At 42.6% G+C, this 17,792-nt stretch overlaps 1 protein-coding gene across 1 annotated transcript in view; it reads left to right on the top strand.

Annotated features, from left to right (window-relative positions):
- The first annotated feature begins 1,007 nt into the window (after positions 1–1,007).
- LOC126191112 (mucin-5AC) overlaps positions 1,008–17,792 on the top strand; it is a 304,373-nt gene continuing 287,588 nt past the window's right edge. The window contains exon 1 of the mRNA XM_049931854.1: positions 1,008–1,250. Coding sequence (XP_049787811.1) covers positions 1,134–1,250 — 117 coding nt within the window. The 5' untranslated portion in view covers positions 1,008–1,133. The remainder of the gene's footprint in view (positions 1,251–17,792) is intronic.

Below are 17,792 nucleotides of genomic sequence, written 5' to 3'. Positions count from 1 at the left end.
AGTAGGTTACAGTACGCTTGTTCGCCCACTGCTTGAATACTGCTCAGCAGTGCGGGATCCGTACCAGATAAGGTTGATAGAAGAGATAGAGAAGATAGAACGGAGAGCAGCGCGCTTCGTTACAGGATCATTTAGTAATCGCGAAAGCGTTACGGAGATGATAGATAAACTCCAGTGGAAGACTCTGCAGGAGAGACGCTCAGTAGCTCGGTACGGGTTTTTGTTGAAGTTTCGAGAACATACCTTCACCGAGGAGTCAAGCATTATATTGCTCCCTCCTACGTATATCTCGCGAAGAGACCATGAGGATAAAATCAGAGAGATTAGAGCCCACACAGAGGCATACCGACAATCCTTCTTTCCACGAACAATACGAGACTGGAATAGAAGGGAGAACCGATAGAGGCACTCAAGGTACCCTCCGCCACGCACCGTCAGGTGGCTTGCGGAGTGTGGATGTAGATGTAGAAGATGAGTTCCAGAAATGTTACCATCAATGGTAGAAGCGCTGGAAAAAGTGTGTGCAATCAGAAGGAAACTACTTTGGAGGAGACAACACTAAACTTGACTGAAACGGTAAGCAACTTTTTTTTTCACATCAGTCTCTTTACTTTATTGTCGCACCACGTATATCAACTATTACGGCGATTACTTTCGTTACTTTCGAAATAATAGTTTACTTGTTTACTGACTTTTTTCGTTCCGCCTCGTTTTAATTTGACTGCCCTTTATACAAAAAACAAAGTGGAAATGTAATTGTCCTTCAATGGTGACACAACACGCAAAATAAGGTGGTACAGAGAGAATTCGACGTTTCATATGCAAAGATGTTCCCGAAGTCTTATACTTGTGATTGTACAGCACCAACAGTGTACCTTCCCGGGCGTGGGCCATCGTTCCATCAGCGAGTAGCGTCGGCGGTGGGGGCTCGCGGCGGCGCGGTCTCTGCCGCTCACCGCTGACCCACATAGGACAGGTACTTATCCCAGAGAGCCGCGCGGCCGCAGGCTCAGTCCTACCACGGCCGCTCGCCAGTCAGGAAGGAAGGAAGGAAGAGCGACGGAAGCTACTGAACCAGCCACAGCATAGCCGCCCGGCCGCGTGCGGGCTCCACTCACACACTGCACACCACGATGTCCGACACACACGGGCTGTCCGCTATGCGCCGGCCGCTGCTGCCGCTACTGTTGCTGATCATCTACTGTCTCACGTGCTCGGCGGGGAACACCGAGTTCGCCCAAGTTCCACAGGTAAGCAGCCACGAGGTTCCATTGTTCTCCAGAAATTTTCTTGCCTGAAGATTCGTCCGAAAATAACGCGGTATCGTGTACACGCTACGTAACAATGGTTTCTCTGTGCGTTTTTCCATAATCGAGAACGTGTTCATGTGGAAGCATACTAAAAACATTCACAGGTGAAACTGAAAGGTCGTCGTCACAGAACACAGTGAAAATTTCGTAGTTTGCGCAGTGTGCCCACTTCTACATCAACACCTGTGCTCAACGTGTGGCATGTGAGAAAGGCGATTTTGTGTACCTGCAGTGTTCGTCGCCCATTCCTGTTCGATCCGTGTGTCGATAAGCCTTTGTGGAAGCCCAAATTTCTTTACGCCTACCTCCATCATCATCAAGTCATGATACAAACAACAAGATTTATATTCAGAATTACACGGATCATGGAGAATCCTTAACAGAATTTGTTCACAACGGCAACCAACTTTTGGTAACGAATATTTCAAGAACTGCAATATCTTGGATGAGAAATGTAACTGAAGCATCCGTTAGTGAACTGTACCGTAACAGTGCGGCATGTTGGTGGCCCCTTCAATCAGTTTATATATACGGACATTTTGAGCAATGCCTTAAATGAAACTTCCTGGCAGATTAAAACTGTGTGCCGGAGCGAGACTCGAACTCGGGGCCTGTGAGGATGGGGCGTGAGTCGTGCTTGGGTAGCTCAGTTGGTAGAGCACTTGCCCGCGAAAGGCAAAGGTCCCGAGTTCGAGTCTCGGTCCGGCACAGTTTTAATCTGCCAGGAAGTTTCATATCAGCGCACACTCCGCTGCAGAGTGAAAATCTCATTCTGGGAATGCCTTAAATATTTTTAACATGGACAGCAATCTGATTGGAAACAATAAACCCTGACCGATCTTAGTGACTGGCATCTGTCGATAAAATTAAGTTCACACACACTACCACGCGTTTGGGATCTACACAGTGTATCTAAGTGGACGATACTCGTGTATCTCCTCTTTCCATTAAAACAAGGATAAAACCAAATAAAACATGCCTACGGAAAAAAAATCCAAGTTATGAGAGAGCCCTGCCCATTATGTGGCACGCTCTCCACTTGCTACACCTTACGGAAGGTTAACAAAATGTCACACAAAATTTTTTAAAGTGAATACCTAAGGCTGAATGTAGATTGAAATACGCCGAATACAGCTAGGGTAGTTCATTCAGTCTCATCAATCCTTAACCGTCGCACCAAGAGCTGGAGGTGCCTATAACCTGGCAATTGGCGTGCCAAGCGTCCATTTGACTTTTTTATGGCCAGTCTTCTGTTTAGTTTGATGCAAGCCGCCACGAATTCCTCTCCTGTCCCAACTTCATCTCAGAGTAGTGTCTCGGAGTAGTGCTGGCACTTAAACTCAGAGAAAGAAGACATTTTTCCTTAATGTTAGCTTAATGCTGATACTATCTTGTCTATCCGCCGATCAGGCTAGTGCGCTCTAAGGCATAATGGAGCACCCACATTAAAATGTATCAATTAAATGCTTCCACTAAGTGTAAGCGCTCTGTTAGGTGACAGTGGTGACACATTCGACTCACACTCGGGAGGACGGGTTTGAAATCACTACACGGTCATCTGGATTCTGGTTTTCTATTTTCCTAAATCATTTAAAGCAAATCCTGGTACGATTTCTTGAAAAAGCATACGGCTGAATTTTTGAAACGTCTCTAGCGACCTCGTTATTGTCGGCTGGAAGTTAAGCTCTAATTTCTTTACTATAAATGGCATATAACACCGAAGTCAACGAGTTTTCCAAGAAACGCTCGTAACTCTTCATGTAAACTTGTTTAAAACTGCCAACGTAATTGACTGTCTCATAACTCTGAAAGTATTTCCAAACTTTTGTTTATACGGCCTCGCCTGCTTACTTTTGCGTGCAGACTCTGATCCCTTATAATTGAAGCATTACCCATACTTCTTATACACCCTGTATATGCCACTGGGAGCAGACAGAGCATGTACTTCGACCATCTTTGTCGATGTATCAGCGGAAAATGTGGCACCTCATATCTCACGTTATATCTCAGCTCACTGTGGTAGTACTAATTTAGCGTACAGTGCCGTGGTGACTTCGAGGTCAAGTGCTAGTCAAAAGACCCGAAGCTTTTCAATTCGTTCCTCTGCCAGTTGTTTCGATCTCTCTGTCGGTTAACACGAACTTTGAGTATGGGGGTGGTTTGTGTAGGCTAAATATCCCAATTGATACTGTGCGTAATAGTGTACAGTAAATTACAAATTTCCTGTTATTGACTGCTTGTCTGAATTATAGTGCACTTCACAACACATGTGTGGTGCAGGGTGAATTCTGTTTGCCGTTTTTACATAGTAAGGTGTAGGACGACTAAGGAAACACGACCGTCTCAGCACGCGTTGTCTCTTCTTTTTCCCATTTCCATTTCAAGTGAAAAATGGGATAAGAATGAAAAATGTTGTTATTATGTTTTCTAGAGTAATGCAATTGTTTTTCGTCTCCCAATCCATCCTCTAATACCTGAAGGAACTCTGTCATTAAGCAAATAGTTGTGTTGCGCCCAGTGAACTTAAGAATTAGTTTGACTTACATTCTAAAATTAGGTATTGTCTAAGTTAGTAGCTATCTCGAAATTAGAACCTATTCTACTTTCCTTCCGGTTCAAATTTGTGTGAATGCCTAAGGGACCAAACTGCTGAGGTCATCGGTCCCTAGTCTTACGCGCTACTTAAACTACCTTATTCTAAGAACGACACACACACCCATGCACGAGGGAGGACTCGAACCTCCGGCAGGAGGGGCCGCGCAGTCCGTGACATGACGCCTCAAGCCGCGCAGCCACTCCGCGCGGCTTCCTTTCGATAGCTGTAGAATAAGGCTTCCCCTATAGACCTCTGTGAACAATCAAAAACAAAAATTCTAAATGAATTAAAGCATAAAGTATGAACATTTGCGGCCGGTGTGGCCATGCGGTTCTAGGCGTTTCAGTCTGGAATAGCGCGACTACTACGGACGCAGGTTCGAATACTGCCTTGGGCATGGATGTGTGTGATGTCCTTAGGTTAGTTAGGTTTAAGTAGTTCTAAGTTCTAGGGAACTGATGACGTCAGATGATAAGTACCGTAGTGCTCAGAGCCATTTGAACCATTTTTATGAACATTTCTCGAGTAAATAAACCTTCTACAAAGGTTAAAAGCAAAACGAGCAAGTAAGCATTATTTATCCCTTCGTATTTTTAGCCTACTCATATTCGTGGTAGAGACCAGAGTCTTGTAAGCAACATAGTGACGCCGTCACTTACCGGGAACCGTTATACTGAAAACTTTCGGCATTTTTTGAATACGTAGTACTGGTCTTGGTTAACGATCCATACCGTAACAGGCGAAGTGTGCGAAAACTGCTCGGATCAGGAAGTTTTCTTCACACAAAACCGGTCTTTCGCCGCTGCCGCAATCAATCAGCGTCTATGTTTGTCCTCCGTTTGCAACGTCATATTTCTGAATGCGGTTTGTCATGAGTTCTGATGCTGCGTACGTCATCACTTCGTGTTCAGGAGAAAAGACCGTTACGACCGCTAGTGGCCCGCCTACGTACCTTGTCCGTCATCGAGTCTGACTGCAATGCGAAGGACCTGGAAGCAGTTCCCCACAGCGCCATACATTTTCCTTGATATAGGAACTAGAATAGGGTGTACATAACCTCTTGACGTCAACTGAGGAGCTACTTGAATGAGAAATAGCTGTTCCAAGGTGTGGGAAGCTAGCAACGGCCGGAGATCGGTGCACTGACCGCTTGTTCCTCCATACCGCACCCGAAAGACGCCATAAGGCAGACGATGTGACATTGGCCATTCAGCCTCACGTGGTCTTCGAGGTCTCATGGTGGCTTTGTTGTATTTATTACATACAACTACCGTAAGAAACGAAACTAAGACAGTTATCGTCTAGAACATGGATGGGGAACTTGGGCGGAGAGAGGCGCTCACATTGTGCTCCGCCGGAACACATTGTGTACATCTCCGCCGACGCTCGGCTCACCTCAGATATACAGCTCATGGCGGAGACCGGTGAAAGTTTTGCATACTCCGCGCCTGTGCAGTGCCACTTCGCCGCCACTTGATCTGAACTCCGAAGAGAAACATGTTACCAGTATGAGCGCGAAGTTACGGCCGTGTGCTCATCGGCGGGTAGAGAGTGGGGGCGACCGCTGTTTACTGGCGGCAACAGCTGATTACATTAAAAGGATGCGTAGAGACGTGTGGTAGAAATGTCACACGGAAGTTAAAGGGTCCTCATACATTTATTTTTACCATCAATACGTGAATATAATGACCGTCTGACGATGGGTATTGTTGTACTGTCTACTGTCTAATAGAAATATTGAACACTGTTGATGTCTACCAAAATATTCTCACCATTGTCAGTATGTACCGAGGTTGGAAGGGCGAGTGTTATCCGTTTAGAAATCGATCCATTCTGTTGTCTGCGTTTTTCCTGCTTGGCTTCTGTATAATACAGCCGACAAATATTAAGTTCAAGGGATTACGACTTTTGAATTTTTTAATATGAGCAAAGCAATTGTGGCTTAATTTATTTAGTGTTATTGAAACAACTCATGCCTATGGGATCGTTCAAACGCATTTTTGGACAAGTATTTAAAAATGCTAGCAAACATTGAATTTTTGTATGTTAATGTCCACTAACGTTCGTCCACGGTGTGGCCAATGGCTTCTCGACTGCGGCGCCCTACGTCATTGCCATATTTTGTTTTTCTATTATTTCTCGCCGGCCGCTGAGGCCGAGCGATTCTAGGAGCTTCAGTCCGGAACCGCGCTGCTGCTGCAGTCGCAGGTTCGAATTCTGCCTCGGGCATGAATGTGTGTGATGTCCTTAGGTTAGTTAGGTCTAAGTAGTTCTAAGTCTAGGGGACTGATGACCTCAGATGTCAAGTCCCATAGTGCTTCGAGCCATTTGAACTATTTTATTAACTGGCTGGAGTGGTCGAGCGGTTCTAGGCGCTACAGTCCGGAACCGCGCGACCGCTACGGTCGCAGGTTCGAATCCTGCCTCGGGCATGGATGTGTGTGATGTCCTTAGGTTAGTTAGGTTTAAGTAGTTCTAAGTTTTAGGGGACTGATGACCACAGCAGTTAAGTCCCATAGTGCTCAGGGCCATATGAACCATATATATGAACTATTTTATTCTTTCTCGTATGAACATTAGTAAATAAGTCTTGTCCATTCTGCTCATATTAGAACATTACAACTGTTGGAATTACAAGGTAATTCGTAATGAATTACCTGCAACTAGTTGCCTTTGTGCCAACGGCCTTGCCGCAGTGGTAACACCGGTTCCCGTCAGATCAGGACTCGGATGGGTGACCATCCGGTCCGCCGAGCACTATTGGCAAGCGGGGTGCACTCAGCCCTTGTGAGGCAAACTGAGGAGCTGCTTGATTGAGAAGTAGCGGCTCCGGTCTCGGAAACTGACAAACTGCCGGGGGAGCGGTGTGCTGACAACACTCCACTCCATATCCCCATCCCGTGATGCCTGTGGGCTGAGGATGACACGGCGGCCGTTCGGTCCCGTTGGGCCTTCCAAGGCCTGTTCCGACGGAGCTTAGTTTTACTTAAGTTGCCTTTGTAGCTGTTTAATTTGCCATGATATTTCATGACACCTGGCACCCCATCTTCACATGTTTACGTTTATTTGTGTGACTTAAACATTTTTTCGTTACTAACGGCGTTGCAGAATTTTGCAATGGAACTTTAAGACAGCTACCGTAAAACTTAAGTATACAAAGAATGGAAATTTGGAAATTTGTGGTAAGATCTTATGGGACCAAACTGCTGAGGTCATCGGTCCCTAAGCTTACACACTACTTAATATAACTTAAACTAACTTACGCTAAGGACAACACGCAATCCCATGCCCGAGGGAGGACTCGAACCTCCGACGGAGGGAATCGCGCGTACCGTGACAAGGCGCCCTAGACCGCGCGTACAAAAAATGTTCACGACGCGTATATACATGAAAAAGATCTAAAAATGTGAACAAAGAATGCCAGGCGTCTTGAAATATCATGGAAAATTAAACGTCTATTAAAGCATCTGGTTGCAGTTGTTGTTGTTGTTGTTGTTGTGGTCTTCAGTCCTGAGACTGGTTTGATGCAGCTCTCCATGCTACTCTATCCTATTCAAACTTCTTCATCTCCCAGTACCTACTGCAACCTACATCCTTTCGAATCTGCTTAGTGTATTCATCTCTTGGTCTCCCTCTACGATTTTTACCCTCCATGCTGCCCTCCAGTACTACATTGGTGATACCTTGATGCCTCAGAACATGTACTACCAACCGATCCCTTCTTCTAGTCAAGTTGTGCCACAAACTTCTCTTCTCCCCAATTCTATTCAATACCTCCTCATTAGTTATGTGGTCTACCCATCTAATCTTCAGCAGTCTTCTGTAGCACCACATTTCGAAAGCTTCTATTCTCATCTTGTCTAAACTATTTACTGTCCATGTTTCACTTCCATACATGGCCACACTCCATACAAATACTTTCAGAAACGACTTCCTGACACTTAAATCTATACTCGATGTTAACAAATTTCTCTTCTTGAGAAACGCTTTGCTTGCCATTGCCAGTCTATATTTTATATCCTCTCTGCTTCGACCATCATCAGTTATTTTGCTCCCCAAATAGCAAAACTCATTTACTACTTTAAGTGTCTCATTTCTTAATCTAATTCGCTCAGCATCATCCGACTTAATTCGACTACATTCCATTATCCTCGTTTTGCTGGTTGCAATTAATTGATTATAAATTGCCTTTAGTTCTAACAGTTCTAGTGTTCTAATACGTCTACAACGGACAAGTCTTTATTAACGTTAATATGAGAATGAACAGAAAAACAAAATACGACAAGTAATTAGAAGTAACTTTGATACTTTTGGGCACTGGCAGGTCGTTCGTGTGTTCGTAGATAGTAACAAATTAAATTTCATACTCTATTAGGAAGCATTTATGAATATTTATCCAAAAATACTTTTGGTGACTGGACATACAAATTCCAATGTTGATTTTAAAAAGTTTAAAAGACCCTAAATGTGTTTTGACGCATATTTTTTTGGAGTGATTTGTCCGGAAAGGGGCATTATTCCTATCGGTACGTTACCCAATAAACATTAACGTCCCGGACGTTATAGTTATGCGCTAGGAGTGAAGCTGTCGCGTCACGCGACGAGGCGGCCCATGAGCTCAAATAAATATGTTAATCAGGTCCGAGGGTCAACAAACGGTTGGCTAGGGCTGAACTAGCACGTGTAGCAAATGATATTGGATATTTTCTCGCTTTGTCCTCGGTTTCGTTTCAAACTAATTAAAATAGCACACATCTATTTTTAATATATTTCGAAATTGTTTCCATCGTTTGTAATACATGGAAACTGTTCACTAGCGAAAATTAGTTAACAGTGATATTTTAATTTATATTACCCGTATCCAGTGTTCAACGTACCGTCAGTTCTCAAGGGAAAAAGTAAATTCTGAACCACTTCAATCACATGTTAGCCCCTGTAGGCCAGTGTAAGTAGCTGGCTGCCTGTACAGGTAAGTTTTCAAAAGAGATCAGAAAGCAAGAGTCCCGCAATTGATGTTACAATTTATGTCTGGCACTAACTTTAATTTGTAGCCGTGGTGACCTAGAGGGTAGAGGCCTTCTTCCAGTCCCTCCAGAAAGGCCCCAGGGGCCATCCGTCTCTCCCGGGGATAAAAGGAGTCTGGAGAAGTGGAACCGCCACCCACCACTCTTAGTGCCGCGGCGAAGTAAGGCTGCACTCTATCTGTAGTTCATCCAGTAATCTGGTCACGAGCTTGTGCGACACAGTTGGCTCCCTTATTTCAGTCTGATTCATCTACGTAAAAAAGGTTGATTCTTGGTCCGGATTCCACATTAAACTAGGCCCACTTGAATGGTTTCGAGAACCGTTTTACATATCGGAGGGAGCCAACAGGACAGCGGCTACAAGAGTTATGTTATAATCATTGTATTTCTGGTGGTTTTACTAATTACTGGATAAACTACAATGACAAATTAGAAAGCAAGTAGTAAATAAGTAATTAATACTAAACGATTTACAGATTCTTAACTCAATGGTGCATTCCACTGCATGGAGAGGCACTGACTATACTAACGGACTACAAAAAGTAAGCATGTCGTCCCATCATTAGACCACTGTGCAACAGGAATGGCGGATTGGCAGAAGGGAGTAAATGTTCAGAGTTTTCCTCAGACACAGTTCTGTCCTGATACGGTTAATGGATTCATCAAGTGTAGGAGTGAACTGGCGGGCCATCTGGAAACGTAGTCCGTAGTTTTAGGCCATAGTTTAAGTACGTAGGGACAATATGATTCTTGTGGGCAAAACGTCTAAATTGGGCACAGATTCACTTTGAAATTCCGGCGACGATACTGGTGCTGATTCCGCATTTAACATTTGACGATGACACTATGGCTGCAGAACATTAGGACTTTGTTTTTATGAAACAGATCTGATGATGATCATTAAAGACCGAAACCGGTAATCTGTTAAACAGAAAAGATTGTGACCATAGACGTAAATTAAAGGAAACTTATATGGATTAAATACAATATTGCGTCCAGCCGCAGTGAGATGGTGCCAACAATTGACCAAGGCCGCGCAGACGGGGTAACGCCGACCGCGGAGGAATGTCATCCTCATCACCCACAAACGCCAGCGTCCATGCAGCCGAACAACTGGTTCACAGCAATCGCAGGTTCTCGAACGACGACGATGTTCACACAGCGGTTCTCGAATGACACTATGACCAAGGAGAGGATTTCTGTCGTTGCGGGATCGAATGATTGGCAGAACGTTCCGGCCGTTGTTTACAGAGACTTGGTAACTACACTGAAATAGTGTTTGTAGCTGCGAGAATTTGAACTGTAGTGCGGAATTCAGTAAAAGCTACTTGACCTGCCGTAATGATGTGTAACTTACTTTCTGAAGTCCCGTCACAGATTCATCTTCACCCTGAAAAACATGGAAGTGACTCCAATGATTCATTACATAGTACCATATGTAAGGAGACTAAGAAAACCTGTTGAAAGGAATTGACAGCATACTAAGCACATACTACGGCTTAAGAGTAAGTAAAGCTTAGACGAAATTCTCAAGAGGAGTAAAAAGGAGAATAACGATTTTCTAAAAATCGAAATTGGAAACGGCACTTTACCGGAAGAAATAGAAGATCTCTCCTATCAAGGAAGTAGTACTACACCGAAGAGCCGAAACAAGGACATCACAAGCAGAGCGGCACAGTAAAAGTAAGATTTATTCGGTAAGAGATCTGCAGATACCAGATCCTGATAGGGAAATGAAACACCGAAAGTGTACGTTCGGAGCACAGAACAGAAATGCGGATCATCGCAAATCCGGAGAAGAAAACAGTAGAAACGTTTGAAATATGTGATGTTATAAATTAAGTATATACAGAAATAAGACGCTTAGAACGGACACGTTAGAGTGACGACTGCTACGCCTTGCGGGAATGGTTAACTTGGCGACTGAAGGAATAGCAGAGGACAAAAAAGGTAAGGATAGCCAATGAGTAAAATATTCAAAACAGAAGTGTAGAAAATGTTGTGCACCAGTGACGCAATGATACAGGGATTAGAGCAAGATTTGAACTGGTGGACAGCATCAAAACTAACTAAAGGTTGATGATTTTTAAGGGAAGGTCAGAAGCGCACAGTAACTACATTTCCGATTCACGTCAGTGCCACAATTTCTAGCATCATTTCTACAAAAATCTATCAGGATCTTTTACGCAGGTTAAAGTATCAATGCCAAAATTTTCAGCTCACCGTGGCCCCTTGTTTTATTCTTGAAAGGGTCTTCGAATACTTGCATCTTAAGAGAAAGGGTTTGAGAAACGACAGATCTTCCCGAGGCAGGTCTAGAAAGCTAACAGACAGAATGCGAAAGAAAATGCTTCCATATCTTTTGAGACATGATAGAGCACACTCAAACAAAACTACTTAAAAATAGGCCAGTAACGTCTCGTCATTTCGGTAGACTCCGGAGGCTGTTGTTGTCTAGTTACAAATGTAACTAGATTTTATACTAGTTGCCTGCTTTTAAGGGACCTTGTGGCGAATGTTTTTTTTTTCTATTCATAATCTATGGTGACACCTTAAGATCATGTGTCTCTAATTTAAGCAGGTTTGCTACAGGTCAAACAAAACGAAGAATTTTTTTTTTGGTCAAATATCACGGGGTGGCCTATTCTCAATAGATGCACTTTCTTCTTGCTGAAGATAATTGTTTTAACACTGTATCGGTAGTAAAAAGTACTCATCATTGTGACTGTTAGCGCCGATATTACAATTTATCAGGTACTTATAAATCTATATACACACACCTACACCTCGCGATCTTCTTTGTGGCGTGTAGAGGAGGGTAATTCTACTATCTTTTCCCCCATCCCTGTTCCATTCACGAACGTTACTTGCGAAGAACGGCTGACGATGTTTCTCCCTAAGATCGCTAATCTCTCTTATTTTCTACTCGTGACCATTTCGGAAGACGTACGTGGAAGGAAGTAAGATGTTGCTGCACTCTTCTTACAACATACACACTCGTAGTTTCAACAGTAATCGTCTCCATAATTCACAACGCCACTTTTGTAGCGTCCGCCACAGTTGTTTGTTGAGCCTCTACGTAACGCTTTCGCGCCAACTAAACGACGTCGTGACGAATCGCGCCCTCCTCTGTTGATCTCTGTCTCTTCTATTAATTGGTAAAGGTCACGAGGCTGATGCACAATACTACAGAATTTTTTAGTAAGTATTTTGGAGGACACTTCTTTCGTGGATGAATTATATTTCCTCAATGTCCTTCCAACGAATCTAGCCTGGCTTTTGCTTTTCCTATCATTTGTTTTATGTGGCCACCCCACTTTAGGTAGCTACGCGTGGTTACTTCCGACTATTTTATAGTAGTTGTGGTTTCCAGTGATTTACCGCCAATAGTATAATCGTAGAGTAGTTTTTTTTTTGGTCATCAGTCTACTGACTTGTTTGATGCGGCCCGCCACGAATTCCTTTCCTGTGCTAACCTCTTCATCTCAGAGTAGCACTTGCAACCTACGTCCTCAATTATTTGCTTGACGTATTCCAATCTCTGTCTCCCTCTATAGTTTTTGCCCTCTACAGCTCCCTCTAGTACCATGGAAGTCATTCCCTCATGTCTTAACATATGTCCTATCATCCTGTCCCTTCTCCTTATCAGTGTTTTCCACATATTCCTTTCCTCTCCGATTCTGCGTAGAACCTCCTCATTCCTTACCTTATCAGTCCACCTAATTTTCAACATTCGTCTATAGCACCACATCTCAAATGCTTAGATTCTCTTCTGTTCCGGTTTTATGCGCAGTATATTATAATTATTCACGCTCAGGATCAACTTCCAGTCCCTGCAAGAGTCATCGATCCTTTGCAGGTCTTCGTGAGCTGGCTGGTCTCCTTGCCTTGCAACCTTCCCGAGATACATCGTATGTGAATAGCCTTATACAGTGTCTTACGTTACGCACTAGGTGGTTAATGTGGAATGTAAACACTAATGATCCAATAACAGTGCAGTCGGGTATTCTGGAATTTACCGCTACATCTGGCGACTTTGTACCTTTTAGAATGACGTCTTGAGTTACACCTGCTAGTACTTTTAGGTCCATTGAATACAGCTCAACATGGCTTGCACTCTGTCAATCAACCTGTCGTCAGCCGTCAGACGCGCTACAGCTGATAAACGTTGAGAGAATGTGCTTTTTACAAGAGCACTAAAAGGCGTACTGGGCGTTGAGAGCCGAAATCAGCTATAAACAGCGGCCGAGACCATCAATAGTTCACAATCTGGTTGGAGTTCAGCCACTGACTACACTTAAAAGCATAACTTTCAGCATCACATGAAGATGACGGCTGGGCGGGTCGTCAAAATATTGCGCACAAAATGGAAACAACTCGGCTGAAAACCCAGAAGCACACCGTTAAGAAAGTAATAGCTTTCGAACCTTACTTTCCTGTGTAAATCAGTTTCCTTTCGTACATTTTGTTGACATTCGAAGTTCGCAAAATCAGTTTGTTCCGCACCTTGTAGAGGCTTGATATTGTTCTGGTCTTGGTCGCAGTTCAGCAACACAGTTGGTTTCCAAACAGGCGTTCACAAAGCGATGTTTCAAGAGGCTACAACCCGGCCGCCGCGGCTGACACAATGCAGAGGACAACAGTGGTCGGGCCAGAAGAAAGTGCATGCTGGGACGCCTCGCGGGCGCGCTTCGTCGCGAACGCACTCTCGCGCTCTGTGACTTTATGATTACCACCCGCGGAGAAAGGGGCAGCGAAAGTGCGACTTTATGCAGGTTAAACGCGGCGAGACGCTAAGAGCCTTATGTGGCTGCGCGCTGCAAGGGGCAAAAACGTCCATCGAGCTACACAGAAGGATCTGCCGCACAACCTTCTCCTTCCTGGTAGCTCGCCAGATTTTTTTACTTCACGATGAGAAATTTAACGACTTCAGATGCCGTCTCCTCCACTATCATTTACGTTTCTCATGCATACTGCATACCCGAATTAAATACTGGAAATCAGTGCTGATGAAAGTACTTTCACCGGTCTTTCCTCGGCAGTTGGTAGTCACGTATTCACGGCGTAAAAAAAGCGATACGGGCAATAACTGAAAATACTTAATACGTCAGCAAATTATGAAGACTAAGGGAAAAACTACATGAGTAATCTATACTTACGAGAATAGCGGGTGAGACATGATCAAGATTTAACAATTCAAGGAAACAATGAAGGTACTCCCTTCAGTATTTGTGATAAAATGCTGTTGCTAAGATTTTAGAGTAGGCAACTTGAGGTAACAGTACGGACCAAAACAAGAAAAAATCAAAATTGGCTCTAAAATGCAACAGCTAAGGGCACTTGTTAAGTACAAGAGAGAGTTCACATCATCCAAGATGAGCAGGTGCTTATAGTTCTTAATGTATGCATTCTAGAGTACAATTCCTGGGCATTTTTCCTTGTTTTGGTTCATACTATCACCTCTGAAAGGTGCATACGCTACACTCTTAGCAACACAAGTACCACCATAAGTTTACCACTATCAAACGTATCGCAACGATTTTCGCTTTTAACTTTCCACTCGATCGTTTCTGGCCCAGGGTCATTAATACATTTACCCTTCTTCATCATCCCTGAAAATCTGTAACATCATCACGGAGTCACCCTATGTATATGTATACATGGTAATACGTCTAGCTCCAACCCGTACACACTACAGTACCATATAAATGTTAGACGAGATACTAACTGTAAAATTTTATAAAACTGTGAGACGTTATGTCGATGAAGGACATGTTGTGTTGGCAGAAGAGCCAACACCGTGTTACTAGTTGAGGCCGAAATGCACGCTTTTTAGCTCACGCAGGCTGGCGTGAGGAGGGAAGAACTATACTGACGTGAGGTCTGGAACACGACGAGGAATTAGAATTCAGAAAGCGGACGTAATTAGTTTGCTACTTAACTTTAATCCATTAATGATGAACGTCGCTCTTGACGGTACATGATTCACAATATTATCTGTTCAGATTATAGTAACTGAATATGGCGCCTTGCTAGGTCGTAGCAAATGACGTAGCTGAAGACTAATGCTAAACTGTCGTCTCTGCAAATGAGAACGTATGTAGACAGTGAACCATCGCTAGCAAAGTTGGCTGGACAACTGGGGCGAGTACTAGGGAGTCTCTAGACTAGACCTGCCGTGTGGCGGTGCTCGGTCTACAATCACTGATAGTGGCGACACGCGGGTCCGACGTATACTAACGGACCGCGGCCGATTTAAAGGCTACCACCTAGCAAGTGTGGTGTCTGGCGGTGACACCACACAACATAAGCAATGAAGGCAACAGCAGAATGATGATACGATGAATTTAATCTTTGTGAAACTATGTCAAATTAAAGTTAATGAGCCACCCAGAAATAGTTTAGCTAAAACGTGTAGACTATTTCTAAGATTAATATATATCAAACATAATATCTAACTTTAGGTGCTGTACATCTGTACTAATTTACGAAGTTACCCCTCTACAGAAAGAGATAGTGTAATAGTCGAAAGAATAACAGTTTTACTTTGAAGCCAGTGTTGCAAAGCGTATCGTGCAATCATCAAAAGCATTTTCTCCTATAAACAGTCGGTGGAAGTCTGCGACTGTAAAAACAAAGGGGTTTGTTCATAAAAATAAATTTCTCCTACCAACCACGATTTTGTTTTTATTTGTATTTTGCACGACGCGTTTCGGGAAATGATTCCTATTGTCAATTGCGTTTTTCTGTGTGATATGTCATTCATTCGTAATGTTTTCGATGTGTAAGGTGCTGCAGAGTTTTGTCATCTTTAATGTATCGGAACACCGTAGTTTTTAATTAATGATCGATGTTTGTAGAAACTTAACAACGAAATTGGAAACCTTCTCTACTGACGGTATTCTGTCGGTCACCTTGTGCAGGAACTCACACGGATTAAATATCACACACAATTTTCGGTGCGGATTACACAATGAAAACAGAAAACCTACTTAAATAAACAGATATTTTTACATGTAGTCAACAGAGTAAACGATATAGGGTGTCCATTCATTATAATATTCTTTCGTATTACATTAATAATCTGGACCCTTATTTGCTTGTGTACATTCACAATAGTAACTATTTCTGTGTGTCATTATTTTCATTTAAGTACACTATCTAAGTATCTGATGAAATTGGTTGATTATTTTCCAGTTTTTCGTCTAGCGTTTCACCTTCATATTTGTTGTATTGAGAATGTTTCCTCAATTCCTGCAGCTGATCCATTTCATGACCTGTAATTAGTTGGTGGCGTACTTTTACATTTTCCCCTTATAAACCACTAAGCAGGGAACTTACGGCTGAAAACCGAAAAAAGCAATTATACAAGAGGGACCTACTAAACAGAACAGCACTGAATATGCAGATAGAAGCAGCAATCCATCGAACCCATATTGTATGACGGTAGGAAAGCATTTCCAAGACTCAGTCGATAAGGAGAATTTTAACATTAACTGGATTTTCCGTCGCTGTTCGGCAGAATATGATAGTATTAAAAAGGAAAATGCTTTCTATTGTACTGCAAAATTATATTACTTTGGTCACTAACTGACTTTCAGGTTCGCAGTCCATCTGAACGCCGCAAACACCGAAACACAGTGACCAACTTGCACAGATACTATTTGTACTGAAGATACGAAAATGACAATGTGTCTACATAAGAAAATATTACAGAAATTACATAGACTAAAAAACGTGAGTAAACGAAGTTTCATGTGGAGATACATACAACAATTGGTGAGAAATAAAATGAGCTTACAGTTGGAATCTAGTATTTGTAACGAAAAATTAGTTTAACAATGGCGACAATGGAAATTTAAAACTAGGCTATTTTCGCAGTAAACTATATTTTCCTTTGGTCGAATTTTGTCCCTTTGCCCGTCTAAGAGGTCAGTTTGGTTATTTCGTTTGGATCTCAGAAGTCTGCAGTTTGCTATAAAGATTATTTCAAATGTTCAAGTACTATATTAAAAAGGAAAACACTTTCTAATGTTCTGCAGAGTTATATTTACCTGGTCACGAACCTGCTTTCGGCTCCTCAGGCCATCTGCAGGTGACATTTGAATGTCGCAAACACAAATAAACACGATGAGCAACTTACACAGATTTATTTGTACTGAAGATACGAAAATGACAGTATTTATATAGGAAACGTTTACAAAAGTTACACTAACTAAAAGACCGGGGTAAGCGAAGTTCTTTCGCGGAGATACATCCAACAAATGGTGAGAAGTAAAATGAACTTACAGTCTGAATCCAGTATTTATAAGGAAAACACAGTTTAAGAAGGAAGAAAATAGAAATCGATCCTGACCGTTTAAAACTAGGCTGACATTCTGTATCATGTGTTCGTCGATTTCCATTATTTCCAGCAGGCTCATCTTTTTGCTTTTTTCGACAGAATGTAAAACACATTCTACTACATACAAAAACATCTTTGTAATTTATTATTTACGTACCTTTGCTACATTCATTGCATACTTTGCACAGAAAAATGTGTGTGATGTTCAACATTTGAGTTCTTGCACACGTGGACCACAAGAAAACGGTAATAAGTAGTTCTTTCCAAATTTCGTTGTTTACTCTGTATAAAGATCGATCGTTACTTAAAAATTGCGTTTGTTTTTATACATTACAATGAATACGACAGAACATGGGAGCACCTCACCAATCAAGAGAATGAATGACACACAGAAAAACGCAATTGATACATGGAGTCAATTCCTGTAACGCACCATGTAAAATATAAATACAAACGAATCAAACGTTACCCGAAAAAGTTTTTGTAAATAAATCCTTTATATAAAACATGACACACTG

This window comes from Schistocerca cancellata, chromosome 6 (assembly GCF_023864275.1).
Source record: "Schistocerca cancellata isolate TAMUIC-IGC-003103 chromosome 6, iqSchCanc2.1, whole genome shotgun sequence".
In the NCBI taxonomy this organism is placed as follows: domain Eukaryota; kingdom Metazoa; phylum Arthropoda; class Insecta; order Orthoptera; family Acrididae; genus Schistocerca; species Schistocerca cancellata.
Note: the sequence above shows the minus strand (reverse complement) of the source record. Positions and strands in the feature narration are given on the sequence as shown.